At 36.5% G+C, this 16761-nt stretch overlaps 1 protein-coding gene across 5 annotated transcripts in view; it reads right to left on the bottom strand.

The window, feature by feature from the left end:
- LOC132702835 (receptor-type guanylate cyclase Gyc76C-like) overlaps positions 1-16761 on the bottom strand; it is a 41695-nt gene that overhangs the window by 11689 nt on the left and 13245 nt on the right. For all 5 annotated transcript variants that reach the window (XM_060671650.1, XM_060671648.1, XM_060671653.1 and 2 more), the window contains exons 2-8: positions 14952-15380; positions 10927-11124; positions 8083-8389; positions 6396-6542; positions 4783-5157; positions 4010-4185; positions 1151-1444 (exon numbers count right to left, since the gene is read on the bottom strand). In XM_060671650.1, the coding sequence (XP_060527633.1) occupies positions 1151-1444; positions 4010-4185; positions 4783-5157; positions 6396-6542; positions 8083-8389; positions 10927-11124; positions 14952-15344 (1890 nt within the window). In that variant the 5' untranslated portion in view covers positions 15345-15380. The remainder of the gene's footprint in view (positions 1-1150; positions 1445-4009; positions 4186-4782; positions 5158-6395; positions 6543-8082; positions 8390-10926; positions 11125-14951; positions 15381-16761) is intronic.

The raw sequence follows: 16761 nt of genomic DNA on the forward strand, positions 1-16761 counted from the left end.
AGGAAGAATTGTGTTTAAGCAGCCGCATAACTGAATTGTCTTTACAATTGGAGGTGAGCCTTTGGGACCATCGATAGAGGACGTCTGGTGGATAAACTGCATATGGAATCAGACGCAGAAGTGGTAGACAATGTGAACTTGGAATTAATGTTACTTAGTGACTGATTGTACGTAAATAAGCTCAAGTTAAATTTAAATACAACATATATGGTATTTTATTAATAGGAAATGTTTCACAAATGAAGTGTCTGGGAGTTGTTCTAGATTCTCAATTAAATATCTCCCAACATGTAGATTATATTTATAAAAAAATTAGAAAAAAGATAGGTTTCTTGGGTAGACTTTCGCCTGAGCTTAGCCACTGGAGCAGGCGTCTTGTTATTTTCGAAAAATCGATGAAACTTATATCTCGGCAACGGTAGGTCCTACCGGACCGCCATTGAATAGAAATGATCAGTGTCGAAAAAAAATTTTTTTTGTCTGTCCGTTCTCCGTTCTCAGTTCTCTGTTCGTGGGTTTTTCGACATTAACTTCCGAACGGTTTGAGCTACACGTTTCAAATTTTGCTCCTTTTGAACCGTCTACGGGGTGCATAAGATATATAAAAATGACTGCGTTAAAGTTTCGGCATCCATATTTTTTTTTTCGATTTTCGACTGTTTTTTGGACGGAAATTTGAAGCTATCGACTTCAAGTTTGGCAGGTAAATAGCGTAAATAGGTAAATAGATTCGGCTGCATAAACTGTTGTTCTTGACGATTTTTTAAAAATTTACAGGGCATGTCCATTATGGCAAAAATTGGCCACTTTTAAATTAACACCAGAGAAAAATAAAAATGCATCTTTAGTTTCCTCAATATCCTGGACAGTCTGTATACCGAGTGCGCAAACACTGTATCAAAGTAATACATCTCGTTTATCAACTAAAAGGAACAACGTAAACTTATTCGATTCATAAACATGTGGGAAATCAAACGTTTTCGATGAAACACCCTGTATAATATGACATTAATAGATACTCTCCTTTATACCCGACCACTGTCTCGTATATCTATACGAAATGTTCTCAGATTTATGGCCACGGCACCGACCGGTAGTTCATTCGCGCGCTCCGGGTTAGTTCAAACGTACCGTCGTCCCCGCGACTCACCCGACTCGGGCTGGCGATCAGGTTGTCCTTCTCGAAGTAGCTGTGGATGTCGTCGCGATCGATCTTCCACAGCAGACCCTCGATCTCCTGTTCGATCTTCCACTTGCGGTATATGCTCATCGTGATGACGCTTGCGCAGAATAGCACGACAGCGAGGACGCCCGCTACGACGATGCTGTCGCGGTGCGTGTCCGATTTGGGGCACAATTTGTTGTCGAAACCGCAACTGGGCTCGTCGTTAGGCCTGTCTCGTCCCACCCACATGATCGGCTTGTTCAGGTTTACCTTATATTGCTGGAACAAACGACGGGTAAAGAGGGGGGGGGGGCGTGGCCTCGTGTGACCGCCCTTGCCTTGTGACGTCGGCGCTCGTATGAAAGACGATATTTTGGCTTTTTCTAAACATGAAACATCTTTAAAGCTTTAGGCGGTGTGAAACTTTTATATTGTTATAAAAACAACTCCCGGCAATCGTCTGTCACTCTTCATGACTCTAAAGTTCCTCGTATCTATGAACTCCCTAAGATTCATAAACCAGGATTACCCCTGAGAACAAAATATATAGTTTCTGTATTACTGGAAAAACTGATTGGACAATTGAAAACCATTACATTAGATCCATTAGATTAGTTTCGACGTAGAATCCTTCATTATATAATCGCTCATTCTTAGATATTCTTATGAATAGAAAATCTGACCTAACAGTGAGTCATTCTGTTTACAGAAAACCTACTCGCGCAGACACTTTGAGTCAGGTAAAGTGGGCGTGGCCTCGTGTGAGCACGAGCCCTAACAACTGTCTTGTGACGTCGGTGCTCGTATGAACGGCGATATTTTGTCTTTTTCGAAACATGGAAACATCTCTGCCGCGTTCACCGTGTCAGACAACTAACCAAGAGCATAGAACAAGTGCGTCGACATGGAACTTTCAAAAGAAAGATTGAAAACACGCGTCAGGTGGTGTGAAACTTTTAGATTGTTATAAAAACAACTTCTGGCAACCTTAGACCTATCTTAGACTCCCTGAGACTCACAAGTCAGGATTACCCCTTCTGAGCAACATATCGAGTTTCCGTATTACTGGAATTACATTAGATTCTGTTTACAGAAAAGGAATTCCACACTTGCCACCGTTGTTCTTCCATACATTTAAAATATCACTGACCACGTATCAAGACCTCTTAAGAAATATAACACTTCTCCGAAAATGTTCAAAATTCCGTTTGAGGTAAAGTCTGTTCATAGATATAGGAAAGTGACTAACTGATACGAATCAAGGAAAGACCCGGGCAAGCTGTAAGAATCAAATATGGCCGAACAGGTCCGTACTTTGCTTAGAATTTAATTATTTGGGGTTTTGTTAGGAATGATACTAAACAATATTTATTTATTTATGTATGTATTTATGTTTAAATCTAAAAGAAAATTACAAATTATCTTTATTACCTACTTAAATTACTTAAAATTATTCGCATAATATATCAGTATCGCTATCGCCGCCTGTTCTAATTATTATTTGTTCTATATTATTTGCAATATGCATATACGATTGTTCTGCTTTTTCTATATGTTTAACAGAATTTGCCCAACTTTGTGGATGGAATATTAAACACAGGTAGGTATAAAATTATTTTCTATTACGGACCACAATTTTACCTGAATTTAAATTCCGAAACTTTACGTAATAATGTTGTTGCATTGCCTCTTAATGACTACCCTTGCATAATCCCATTCAAAAGCAATTGGTCACTTTCTTATATCTATGAACAGACCATACCTCTTTTTGCCAAAGGTTTTCGTCTTACCTAGATCTAAAAGCGCGCCCGGAAACTCTTGATTGGGCTCTGAAACTGCATCAAAAAATGGTCGTTAATCGTTAATAAGACGCCGACCTAAAAGACACTAGATACAAACAAAGCCTGACGTTTATTGCTATTTTTCATTTAGTTTACGATTTTTTCTTTCGTTTAGATTCTAGGTGAAACGAATACCTTTCTCGTCGAAATGACGTAGCCTCTCGGAGGGGTGGGGCGCGCCCCCTCTACGCCTACTACGCGCATACGTCGAACGATGCCGTGGTTGGGGGGGGGGGGGGGCGGGGGCCGGTAGGAAGGGGGTTTGTTTGTATCCAGAATCTTGTGTCCTCTACGCGCATGCTCCGTATCCCACACCTTAGTTAGTAAACGACGGCTACGAAACAATTCTACACTACGCTTACTTTCTAACCTTCCCCCGTATACACGCGTATATGTCACAGTAAAGTTCATTGTCTCATCGGTTTTGAAAGTTATGATAACTTAGTAAATAAAAAGTTAGCATGCACAATTTAATGTTATTTTAAAGCGGCTTGCCAAAAAATTACGGTTTTGTTATTTTTTATTAAATATAAAACTTTTATTTAGTATGTCGGAAGTCTATCTTTAATAACTTGCGAGTTATCATAAACTTTTCCAAAACCAGGATGTTCCATGTCAAAAAAATATATGTATGTTTTATTAGTCGCGCTTTTTTTCGGCCACCCTGTAAAAATAATTTTAAATAGCGCATACTAACAATGTTTAACACTTTTCAATTAAGTGAGAATGAACTTTACTCTACTGAGTGACCAACTACCTCATCCCGATATCAAAGTCACTTGAGATAATTTGGACTTTTCATTTATTACATCTTCATCTATACGGGGCGACTCGTTTCGCCGGGGCCACCACCAATTTTTTTCATTTCAATCAGAACACCCTACGTATCGCCGAATTGACGCTTAATTGCTTGACTTTAAATTGGGTTATAAAACACTACCGACCCCCGAGGCGCACCAAACACACGAAAAAATTCTTAAAAAAAAAAAAAAAAAACACTCACCGGATAGGGGGACTCGTCCGATTGAAAAAACTGGCCCACCGGCCCCAGGCGAAAGTCGCAGCTAAAATTGTTGCCCCCCAGATAAATCTCCTGGCTGACGGGCCGGAAAGCCAATACCGAAAAGTTCCCTTCCGAGTCGCCATTTTTGTCCAGCTTCATGACGGCCCCGGTGATACCTAAAACCGGCCCCGCCCCTTAATACTCAATAATTAATTGTCAATTAATAAAATAATTAATAATCCTAGAGAACGCTACAGACTCAAAGTGTCGGTTACGCAATAACTACTATGAAACAGTGAATCATAATCATAAGAAGTTGATGGGGGACCACCACCAACCATTTAACAAGTTCTATATTCAGTTAAGCTGCTAGAGAAATTTTTTATGTATCATGGGGCAGATGGCCCTCGCGAACAAAGGGTGAAAATACAAGCCAAAGTACGAGATGTGTATTGGCATACTAAAAAAATTCAAAAGAAAATGAAAGATTATTTGAAACATTATATGCAGTTCTGAAACATTTATATAAAATGTTCCTAAGGAGATGTTAAAACATGTATAAAAAATAATTAAATATTACAGAACATATACGCGTATTGTCAAAAAAAAGCAGTCCCTTCAATTTCGTTATATAGAGTTTTTTTTTTTAATGGAATGTGAATCCCACTTCAACACCAGAGGATATAGAAATTATAATCGTTTATTTTGAACAACATGTAGCCTCTAGTTCAAATTTCAATTTCAAAAAGAGTGAGATAAAACATTTAACTCACTCTTATACGTCTGGTTGATTTCGATGATCGTCTCGATGATCTTCGTACCGTTGCCGGACACCTCCCTGATCACCTTGTCGTCGACGGTACCCTCTTTGGCCAGCAGATGGTGCAACGCGGACGCGTACAGCTTGACCGAGTCGTAGAGGTACGCGGCGTAGATCGAGACGAATTTTTCGAAGTACCTGCTCAGGAAATGGGTCTCGAAATCGAACGGGGGCCGCTCGTTGTACTGCCGCACCATTTCCGAAAAATTCTTGTAGTTCTCCGTCGGCGCGGTCAAAACCACCACGAACAACGACTTGACGCGTTTGACGAAATTGTCGTAGTCTGAGAGGTTCTTGCAGCCCCAATGCTTCTCGAGATCGTCGAAACCTGCATCGTTCTAGGTTACGTCTGATTTTGTGCTCGTCAACCGGCCTTACATATCTACTTTTTGAAATATTTGACCTTGGGAAAAAATTTGTGCCTCCAGCTTAACCAACTTTAAAAATTCGACCCTTATAATTAGCCGAATGCTAAAAAAAGTATCGAACCAAAATTATACTTACAAAATTTTACTATATAAAGTATACTTCGCGCCTACCTTAACCTCAAAAATTGAAACAAGTCGCCGAAGGCAGGAGTTGAAACACAAATATTGTATCACACAATCGTAATTTAATATTAATGTTCAAAAAAAATGTCACCAAACACTAATTCCGGACTGATTAAAGTTGTTAATAAAGATTTCCACGAAAGCGCCCAGATAAAAAAAAATATGATTCCATTTACCCAAATAATATGATGAAGTTTCCAATTCGTAATTCTAGAATCAAATAAATCAAAAAATTGAAAATAAAATTAAAATATTAAAAAATCCACAAAGCTTTTAATGTCCTATTTTTTTTTTTAATTAAAGTCGGAAATTCTGAAAAACAAACAAGTCTCACATTCGTAATTGTCATATCAAAAAATTTAAAACTGCTAATTTTTATTATTATGTGCACTATAAAATGTTTATCAATATTTTGGAGTCCTCCAGTTTAGAGATTATCCATTCAGTCCTTATCATTTCCCTGTATATCCGATGTTTCGTTTCCCAATCCCCCTTACGAGAGGCTCGTGTCACGAATTCCGAGTTATTTTCACAAATTCTGATGTTTCTCGGAAATTGCGACTTGTTTACTAGGAATTCTGGCATGTCTCAGAAATTATGATTTATAGTCAGAAATCCTGACTGGTTTTTCAGATATTTTAATGTTTCTCAGAAATTCTCCCTTGTTCCTTTGAAATTCTGACTCGTTTCTCAGAAACTGTTACTTGTTTCTTAAAAATTATGACATGTTTCCCATAAATTTCGACATATTTCTTAGAAATTCTACATTTCTTCCAGAAATTCTTATCTATTTTTCAAAAATTCTAACCTATTTTTCAAAAATTCTGATGTTTCTCAGAAATTCTGACATTTTTCTCAGGAATTCTGACATGTGGCTCAGGAATTCTGATTTGTTTTTTAGATATTATAACTTGTTTATTAGAAATTCTGACTTATTCTGAAAAAAACCGCCTTTTAAACAACTTGTTATGTAAACTACTATTTGCAGCTCCAAAGTGCCTGTAAAAACACCTACGGAATATGTACTTGTGGACCTCCTTCTCGAGATACGTGTTCATGTCGACGTAGATGACGATGTAGTCGCCGTTGGCGAACAGCTGCGCCCTCTGCATCGTGTCCATGAAGTCGACCAGCGAGATAGCGGTGCCGAGGAACACGTAAACTGAAAATTTCGGTGAAAACTTGCAGGGGCTTCCAATTATTTACCCGAACGAACGAATTTATTCACGTAGTTTCTAACATCTATAGCTTTACTTTTTTTACTTAATGAAATAACATCCTTCGATAATCAAAAAAAAAGTAATAAAAAAAAATAATAGTGTAAATATTGGACGAATATTTAAGACTGCAAACTTCGGCTATTAAACAATTGACGCTGTTACAAAGTTCGTTGCAGATATTTTAAGGGTGTTTTCCAGAGCCAATTTAATTTGGAAAATGCGCATCGTACTGAAAACGAGGACCAATAATTCAGAAACGGTGATTAATAGGCTCCTCATATTAGAGATTGTTGATTTCAGTGGTCGAACTACATATAGCTATTACATTTTATTCAGCAATCTTTTGTTGCAATAAAATTGTTTGCTAGAAATTCTGGCATGTTTCTCAAAAATTCTGAGTTTTTTTTAAATAAATTTTAATCAATCTTTCAGAAATTCTGATATGTTTCTCAGGAATTCTGACTTGTTTCTCAGAAATGCTGTCTTTTTCCGCAAATTCTGACCTATTTTTCAGGAATTCTGATGTTTCTGAGAAATTCTGACTTATTAGAAAGTCTGATATGTTGCTCCAGAATTCTGAGTTTTTTTTTTTCAATAAATTCTGATCTATTTTTCAGAAATTCTGATATGTTTCTTCAAAAATTCTGATATGTTTCTCAGGAAGTCTGAGTTGTAGTCAGACATTCTGACTTGTTTCTCGGAAATGCTGTCTTTTTCCGGAAGTTATAATCAATTTTTCAGGAATTCTGATGTTTGAGAGAAATTCTGACTTGTTAGAAAGTCTGACATTTTTTTCAATAAATTTTGACCAATTTTTCAGAAATTCTGATATGTTTCTTCAAAAATTCTGACATGTTTCTCAGGAAGTCTGACTTGTAGTCAGACATTCTGACTTGTTTCTCAGGAATTCTGAATAATAGTCAGAAATTCTGACTCCTGACTAATTTTATTTAATTTTGAGAATGGTATCTATCTATAACATAGAAACGTTTTTTTTTATTCATTTTTTTAGGCACCGAAATTACATCAGAAATGTACGAAATCTGACAGGTGAACGACAACATTAGTTTAAAAAAACTGTTCCAAAGTAGGAAGTACTTACGTTTTGTTATATGTTTTTCTATAGGGTGGTTCAAGAGCTTTCTGCCATTTTTATCAAACAAACTAGTACTCAACACAGACTGTTTTATATATTTTTTACGGCGACACCAATTGGCTATTGGACAAAGAAACTACGTCCATTATGCAGTAAAATATTTTAATTAATTACCTAATGAACAGAAAATGCTCGATGTTGGCAAAAAGGTGCTTTAAAATTTTTTTAAAGGAAACGTTTTCAATTTTGTAAAATGATAAAAAAAAATTAACATATTGTGCAGCGACACTTGCCGTACCGTTTTTTTTTTTCATGTAAAAAGAACGAATAAAATTAAACTGTTTAACATTTTGCCGGACAAGAAGTACAAATTTAATTTGACTCACTCCTGGTCTTATTCTTGGTGCTCTGAATGAACTCGTACCAGAACCCGGTCCAACAGCACTGGAACCCTTGCTCGCAGCATTTGTGCTTGTCCATCGCGAAGTTTTTGTGCTGCACCGACATGTTCCTGTCAGCGGCCTGTTTCTCCAGCGAATGGGCGACCGTCTCCCATCCCTCCTCGTAAATAATCGAGAACTTGTGCCAATTGTAGTAGTCCAACAGAGACACTATCGACTTGGTCACCTGAGTGTCCGGAGGTTCGGTCCGTGCAAACGTCGGCACCTTCGACGCCTTGTAATCGGAGCATTTCTGCAATGTACAGGGTGTTTTTTTTTTTGGAAAAAAAAAACTTCCGCAGGCGCCATTTACAAAGAAAGCAACAGGGTGATAGTCTAAGAGCCAGTAGGCGGCTAACTGCATGTATTTGACCAGACCTGGGCTTTTGTACATTGAGGCCCCTATACCTACTATACATGAGGTGGCGACCCACTAAGCCCAGGTGGACCCAGGTACTGCGCAGGTGAGACAGGTATCGATTTTTGTATGTAAGTGTATTAGTAGTAAAAATTTTATTATCCACTGAGGAGTGTACTGAATAAAAAAGATGGATTTTCATCAAGTAAAAGCCACCTCAGTTCGATATTATAACAGCATAAAAATAGATTTTTTTTTAAATAATAACGTCTTATTATTGTGATAAAAATTATGTTATTATAATGTTAAGTAGATACCTAGATCTACTTGACGAAGTAATTCCAGAACTACTCGAAGATATTCCCTTAGTATATTATAACGATATACACCTTGAGCAAGATGGTGCCCAAGTCATAACTCCGGACTTTTAAGACCAATTCTTTCATCTTTCAGTTTTTTTCGGGGTACATGCAAAACAAAATATATAAAACACGATACGAGTCTGTAGCGGAACTTCGACGGGCAACTAATTTATCCCGAAAATTTTAACCACCACGAACAGCATTGCATACCGGATCTATGATGCTATTTTTCCGGTCACAACAGTTGTGACGGGTATATTTGAAGACAATATGCCTGAACTACCGCAATTTTTTGTTAAGAGGCTTCAAAACATAAAACAGGATCGACTGTTCACAGAAACGGAAAAAAGGATTTTTATAGAAAAAAGAAAACGTTTAAAAACACATTCTATAACATTTCATGTTGCAACAGAAATTAAAAATGGTCCCAACGATTGGTGGAATGAAGACGTAAATATTTGGGGCAAAAACATTAGAAATTTTTTGAAAATTAAGCTTAGTCAACATAACCTTTCTTTTGTCGATACTTATACAAAAAAGAACTAGTCAAGTTTTTAAATTAACCAAATCGTACCATTTTAATTTCGTGATGATTAATATTTATTTCATTTAACAGGGAGTTCTTTTTTCCCGACGGACACTCACGTGCTCGTCAACCGGCCTTTCATATCTACTTTTTGAAATATTTTACCTTGGGGAAAAATTTGTGCCTCCAGCTTAACCAACTATAAAAATTCGACCCTTATAATTAGCCGAATGCTAAAAAAAGTATCGAACCAAAATTATACTTACAAAATTTTACTATATAAAGTATACTTCGCGCCTACCTTAACCTCAAAAATTGAAACAAGTTGCCGAAGGCAGGAGTTCAAACACAAATATTGTATCACACAATCGTAATTTAATATTATATATAATTTAAAAAATGTCACCAAACACTAATTCCGGACTGATTAAAGTTGTTAATAAAGATTTCCACGAAAGCGCCCAGATAAAAAAAAAAAATGATTCCATTTACCCAAATAATATGATGAAGTTTCCATTTCGTAATTGTAGAATCAAATAAATCAAAAAATTGAAAATAAAATTAAAATATAAAAAAATCCACAAAGCTTTTAATGTCCTATTTTTTTTTAAATTAAAGTCGGAAATTCTGAAAAACAAACAAGTCTCACATTCGTATTTGTCATATCAAAAAATTTAAAACTGCTAATTTTTATTATTATGTGCACTATAAAATGTTTATCAATATTTTGGAGTCCTCCAGTTTAGAGATTATCCATCCAGTCCTTATCATTTCCCTGTATATCCGATGTTTCGTTTCCCAATCCCCCTTACGAGAGGCTCGTGTCACGAATTCCGAGTTATTTTCACAAATTCTTATGTTTCTCGGAAAGTGCGACTTGTTTACTAGGAATTCTGGCATATCTCAGAAATTATGATTTATAGTCAGAAATCCTCTCTGGTTTTTCAGATATTTTAATGTTTCTCAGAAATTCTCCCTTGTTCCTTCGAAATTCTGACTCGTTTCTCAGAAACTGTTATTTGTTTCTTAAAAATTATGACATGTTTCCCATAAATTCCGACATATTTCTTAGAAATTCTACATTTCTTCCAGAAATTCTTATCTATTTTTCAAAAATTCTAACCTATTTTTCAAAAATTCTGATGTTTCTCAGAAATTCTGACATTTTTCTCAGGAATTCTGACATGTGGCTCAGGAATTCTGATTTGTTTTTTAGATATTATAACTTGTTTATTAGAAATTCTGACTTATTATTTTATAGAAAAAAGAAAACGTTTAAAAACACATTCTATAACATTTCATGTTGCAACAGAAATTAAAAATGGTCCCAACGATTGGTGGAATGAAGACGTAAATATTTGGGGCAAAAACATTAGAAATTTTTTGAAAATTAAGCTTAGTCAACATAACCTTTGTTTTGTCGATACTTATACAAAAAAAAACTAGTCAAGTTTTCAAATTAACCAAATCGTACGATTTGATTTCGTGATGATTAATATTTATTTCATTTAACAGGGCGTTCTTTTTTCCCGACGGACACTCACGTAACTGATCATCGGAATGTTCCTGGCCTGTGACACTATGGCCTCGACGTGGCACGAACCTTCCGGTCCGAAGAACGCGGCCACGCCCTCGCACATCATGTCCGTCATTATTTTCGTGGCGACGACGGTGTCGCCCCTGGTGTCGTTCCATTTCAGCTCCAACGTCACGTCGGGCAGTATAGACGTGTCGTTATTTATCTAGAAAAAAGACACCTACAAATATTGATATACGAGGGCAGCGCCAAAACTTGCGGGCCTGAATACGAAAGAAACAAAGTAGAGTAACATTTTTTTATTATTTTTCAATATGATCCCCTTAACTTAACTAAATGCCTTTAAAAATATATTCTTTTCGTCTGTCTGCAAAATGAACTAAAACAGCCTCTTTTAACTCAACATCGTCGTTAAACCGCCGTCCACTAAACAAATAATAGTCGCTGGGGGCCATATCTGGAGTACAGGGAGGACGATCTATCTGTTGGAACCCGTACCCTAAAATGGCAGCTTGTGCAACACCAGCAGTATGGACAGGTGCATTATCGTGCAAAAGACGCACGCCTCTGGTCAGTTTTCCTCGACGATTCACACGTATTCAGTCTCGCAATTTATGTGATAATGTTGCGTGATATTCAACATTGACAGTGGTATTAGTTACTTTAAAATCTATAAAAAGAATTCCTTCACAATCTCAAAAGATGGTGACCATCACCTTCTTTGTCGACTGGCAGACTCTGAATTTTCTAAATAATTAAAGAAGATACTTCTAGGGCGGAATAAAAGTTTGACTACATTAATATTTAAAAAAGGAGACAAGAATAAGCCATCAAACTATAGGTGAATGTCGTTGCTAAATACAATCTCGAAAATTGTCACCAAAATCATAGCAGAAGAACTAAGAGCAACAATTCCGACATGCGAAGAACAGCAAGGTTTTCGAAATAACAACAACAACAGATGCCATCTTTATAATTCGCCAGTCAGTGGAAAAGTTAATAGAATACAACAACCCTATCTTCGTGTATTTCGTGGACGTAATGACACAGTATACACGAATCTATGTTACGCGGACGATGCGGTACTGATATCTAATAGCGAAGACAGCCTACAAAAAATGTTACACACATTTAATAAAACCGAAAAACAATACAATATGGCAATATTAACCCGGAAAACTGAATGTCTAACAGTATCTTAGATGTAAGCTGAAGATACTCAGGAGTATATGTGACAAGCCACTGTGATATTTACCAAGAGAAGATATACCCAAGTAAGGAAAACAGCAGCCGCAACAGGAACAGCACAGATTAGCAAAGATTACAAGAGATGGAAAACCTGAGGGGAAAAGATCAAAAGGAAGACCACAAAAAAGATAGCTGGTCATTAGACTCACAAATAAAATTAAATATTACCCAGTAAACACAAGCCATTGGACTTAACGTAGGAATGGAGCACACGTAGGATATACGAGGGTAACTTGAAAAGTTTCCGGCCTCGCCTCGTGAGTGTATTCGTGAAAGCGTTATAAAATATTTTTTCTTTATCGTTAAGTAATTTTCGTTGTCATTAGAGTTTAAGAATTATTTAAAATCAATAATTCCTTAATAAAGTTTTTGTTTGTCGATGCTTCAAAAACGAAGTGTGCCGAAAACCCCCGTAAACTAAATTTAATAATTCCGGAAACTCTTGACCGACCCCGTAAATGCAGCGTATTTTTTCCTCTGCACCGAAATAGGAAAAACGTTTATTTTGAAAGGCGCTCGATTGAATTTTTTTTTAGCGGCAACAGTGCGGTACGTTCGGCCACGTAAAGTGTATATCAAAGTAGCGAGTGACGTGTGACGGCCGGCCGACTAAAAGAAACGGCGTAAATCGTTCGTAAAAGTCCGGTAAAACGAACGGTTGCTACGGTAACCACGCAAGGTGCGTAATGGGTTATCCGCAATTGACTGGAACTCGTTCGGATCTGATAAAAGGCGTACCGTTCCAAAAATAGTCCGTCTATTAATAGAACGCCGAGTTTTATCGCGGTACCGGGTCGCTATTTTACAGTCGGCTACGAATTTCGTTTGTTTCATTATTAATGACCGCAAACGACGAGGCGATTACATATACACAACATCCTATGAAAAAAAAAACATAATATTTGGCCAATTTCAAATTTTTTTATATATTAATATTGAAGACAAATATCCAATAAATTTGTGTTAGTTTATTATGTGGTGACACCTCACCTCGAGACCTGTTAAATACAGGGTGTCTCAAAATACCCGCGCCAACGCTCGGCAGAAGATTTATTATAAAAGAAAAGAAGTTCGTTTAAAAAAAACGCTTATTCAATATTTTTTGAGAAAAAAAAAACGCCTTTCTGCACTATGTCAAATATTTTTTGCTCGTCTATGCCTGCCTATAACTCTGACACAGTACTAGATCTCCGCTATCTCCCTTAAGAACGATGGTGGCATTTCATAATACTGTATATCTGACGTTTCCCTTCACAATGTCTCTGACTTTTATGTCAAAAATTCTTCCTTATTTTTTGAAAATCGGTAAAAAATGAAAAATTATGAGTTATTTTCCAGAAATTTTGACTCGATTTTCTGAAAACCTGATTGAAGTCGGAAAATATGAGTTAGATTCCTGCATTATGAATTATGTTTCAGAAATTCTTACTTCTTTTAACAAAAATCTAGTTTCAATCAGAAATTATGAGTTATTTTATAGCAATTCTGACTTGTTTTTCAGAAATTCTTACTTAACTTAGTAATCTTGATTTATTTTCCGCACTTGTGACTTGTTTATGTGAAATTCATATTTGATTTTCAGAAAATTTGACTTTACTCACAAATTATACCTTATTCTCCAGTATTTCCGATTTGTTTTTCAAAAATTCAGACTTGTTTCACAGAAATTTTGACTTTTTTTCAGAAATTCTTACTTAAAAAAATTATGATTTATTATCCACAAATTCTGAATTGTTTTCAAACATTCTTAGTTAACATAGAAATTTTCCGGAATTTTTAATTTGTGTCTTAGAAATTCTTACTTGTTTCTCAGAAATTTTGACTTAAGTCAGAAATTTTGTACATGTTTCTCAGAAATTTTAATACTGAGAAATTCGTACTTACTTTCCCGAAAAATCTGACATAAATCAAAAATTCTGATTTATTGTCCTGCTGACTTGCTTTCCAAAAGTTGTGAATTGTTCTTGGAAAATTCAAACGCGCTTTTCAGTACATCTGACTTTACTCAGAAATTTTAACCTATTTTCCAGAATTTCCGATTGGTTCCTCAAAAGTTCCGACTTGTTTCTCAGACATTTTGACTTAAGTCATAAATTTTTACATGTTTCTCATAAATTTTGATACTGAGAAATTCTTACTCATTTTCCCGAAAAATCTTACATAAATCAGAAATTCTGATTTATTTCTCAGAAATTCCGACTTGTTTCTCAGAAATTTTGAATTAAGTCAGAAATGTTTACATGTTTCTCATGAATTTTGATACTGAGAAATTCTTACTTATTTTCCAGAAAAGTCTGACGTAAATCAGAGATTCTGATTTATTTTCCACAAATTCTGACTTGCTTTTCAAAAGTTGTGAATTGTTCTTGGAAAATTCAAACGCGTTTTTCAGTACATTTGACTTTACTCAGAAATTCTAACCTATTTTCCAGAATTTCCGATTGGTTCCTCAAAAATTCCGACTTGTTTCTCAGACATTTTGACTTAAGTCAGAAATTGTTGACATGTTTCTCATAAATTTTGATACTGAGACATTATTACTCATTTTCCCGAAAAATCTTACATAAATTAGAAATTCTGATTTATTTCTCAGAAATTCCGACTGGTTTCTCAGAAATTCTGACCTGGTTCTCCCAAATTCTGAATTATTCAAAAATTTGCCTGCCAAACCTAAAACCCAAATTTTATTTTTGTTGGCCTTTCGATGCTTATTATTATTTTTCAGTTCTTTTGATATTTCTAACAAAAGGAATAGCGGGAGAGTTCCCAAACCAGGCGCATTACCTCGTCTATCGCCATGGAAATCGCCCCAGATATCGACAGGCCCTGCCTCTCTTTCAACTCCCCCTTGACTGCGGTCAAGTAGCCCAACACCAGCTTGGTCTTGCCCCGTGGCCGCTCCTTCTTCAGATCGCCTACCGTCAAATTAGCCCCGAGATCAGCCGAAGACACCGAGGAAGACAACACGAGCCCATCGTCTCTCCCATCACCGATCTCGAGCTGATTGTCGGCCAATGGGGCGAACGTGGCGTCTTCGAAGGGCCCGTAGGTGGTGGACCTGTGGAGGCGGTCGGAAATGAGCTGTGGTCGGGGAGCGTCCGCCCGGAGCGCTTGCGGATTGTACACCGGACTCTGGAGCAGCAACGTAACCAGCAGAGAAGCCAGGCCGATGTTCATGGCCGGGCTCCTCCCTCAACGTATCCGCAAGTCGACCTGAAAAAAGGAAGAATACTTTGAAGAGAGCGCAAATAAACATTTAAGAAAGACAACTGTGGGTCGATTGTTTTGGCATAAAAAATCTTAAGACCAATGAAACTGTGTTTTACGTCTACCATGAAGGATTAGGAAATAAATGAGCAAATCAAGTGTGGTCAATTATCTGGAGAACTTCTTTAATGATGATGTGGACCAACTATACCTTTTCTCAGACAACTGTCCAGGATGGCTTTGACAGACATCAGCAGTGACCAAGATACCTGCCTGATTGGTATTATTCTATGATGAAACATACCTTTCCGCCCTCTTCTTTATGGCATTTCAATATGATCAAAGCAAAAAAGGTGCAGTCACTTCGCAAAATTTCATTGATGGTTTAAGCAAAGACACTTTTCAAATATCCAGGAATAAATCGGCTCCTATTTCTTGGCCAGTTCTACAGGCTTACCCGAAGGGAAATGTTCCCCTAAACCCTAAGAAAATCGAAAATATCAAACGGGTGAAGAGTATATGAGATTTTATGACAAAATTTTTGATTGGCCGACTGGTGAACTGGCCGATGAAGACCCAAATGTTGAGTGCGACCAAGAATTCGATTATGTGCCTTAAAAACTCTGTCATTTTTGTAAATAAAACGTAGTTTTGAGTTTCCGTTTCGTTTTTGTCTTACTTATTATATCGTAAAAAATAATATTTCCAAATACCATTTAGCATTTTTAAATAACAAAAATAAATGTTTAATAAAGAAATTATTATTAGAGTAATATAGTTTTTTTTTTATTCCTGAAAAGAAAAGAAACATGGACAACAAAGGGTGCGCAGCTATGTGAGGAAAAGGGCCGAAGCATCCTTCAAGATTCAACAATTTACCTAGTTTCTATGTCCTACTTTTTTTCAAAAACATTATTGAGTGTTGTTGTTATTATTAACAGGCAATTTTGTTAAAAATTATTAATAAAAGGTTGTGGTATTACAAATATTGCAAAAATATATTTTTGAAAACATACACGTATATGACAACACCATAAACAATATCAAGATGCTGCGCACATTTTACAAATAAAATACCAATAGTACTACAATATGTTCAGTCTCTAAATTTCGGGCACTATTCTCGAGAAAAATATCGATTCCAAAAATTCCTTCTGGTTTTAAATTCAGTTTTGATGAAGAGAATATCGAGGGCTTAGCCGGTGCGCGAAATACGATCACAAATCCCAAACGGTATTGGGCAACACGTGATGTCATCATTGGGGGCCTCTACGGCTTTAAGCATTTGCAGCATAGCTAGAAAGAGAAGAGAGAAGTCGAAAACTGAAAACCGCATAGTGATTTGTCAAAGCGTTTCTGAGTTACAGGGTGATTCTTAAAAATGTAC

This window comes from Cylas formicarius, unplaced genomic scaffold (assembly GCF_029955315.1).
Source record: "Cylas formicarius isolate icCylForm1 unplaced genomic scaffold, icCylForm1.1 PGA_scaffold_6__28_contigs__length_40554024, whole genome shotgun sequence".
Taxonomy (NCBI): Eukaryota; Metazoa; Arthropoda; class Insecta; order Coleoptera; family Brentidae; genus Cylas; species Cylas formicarius.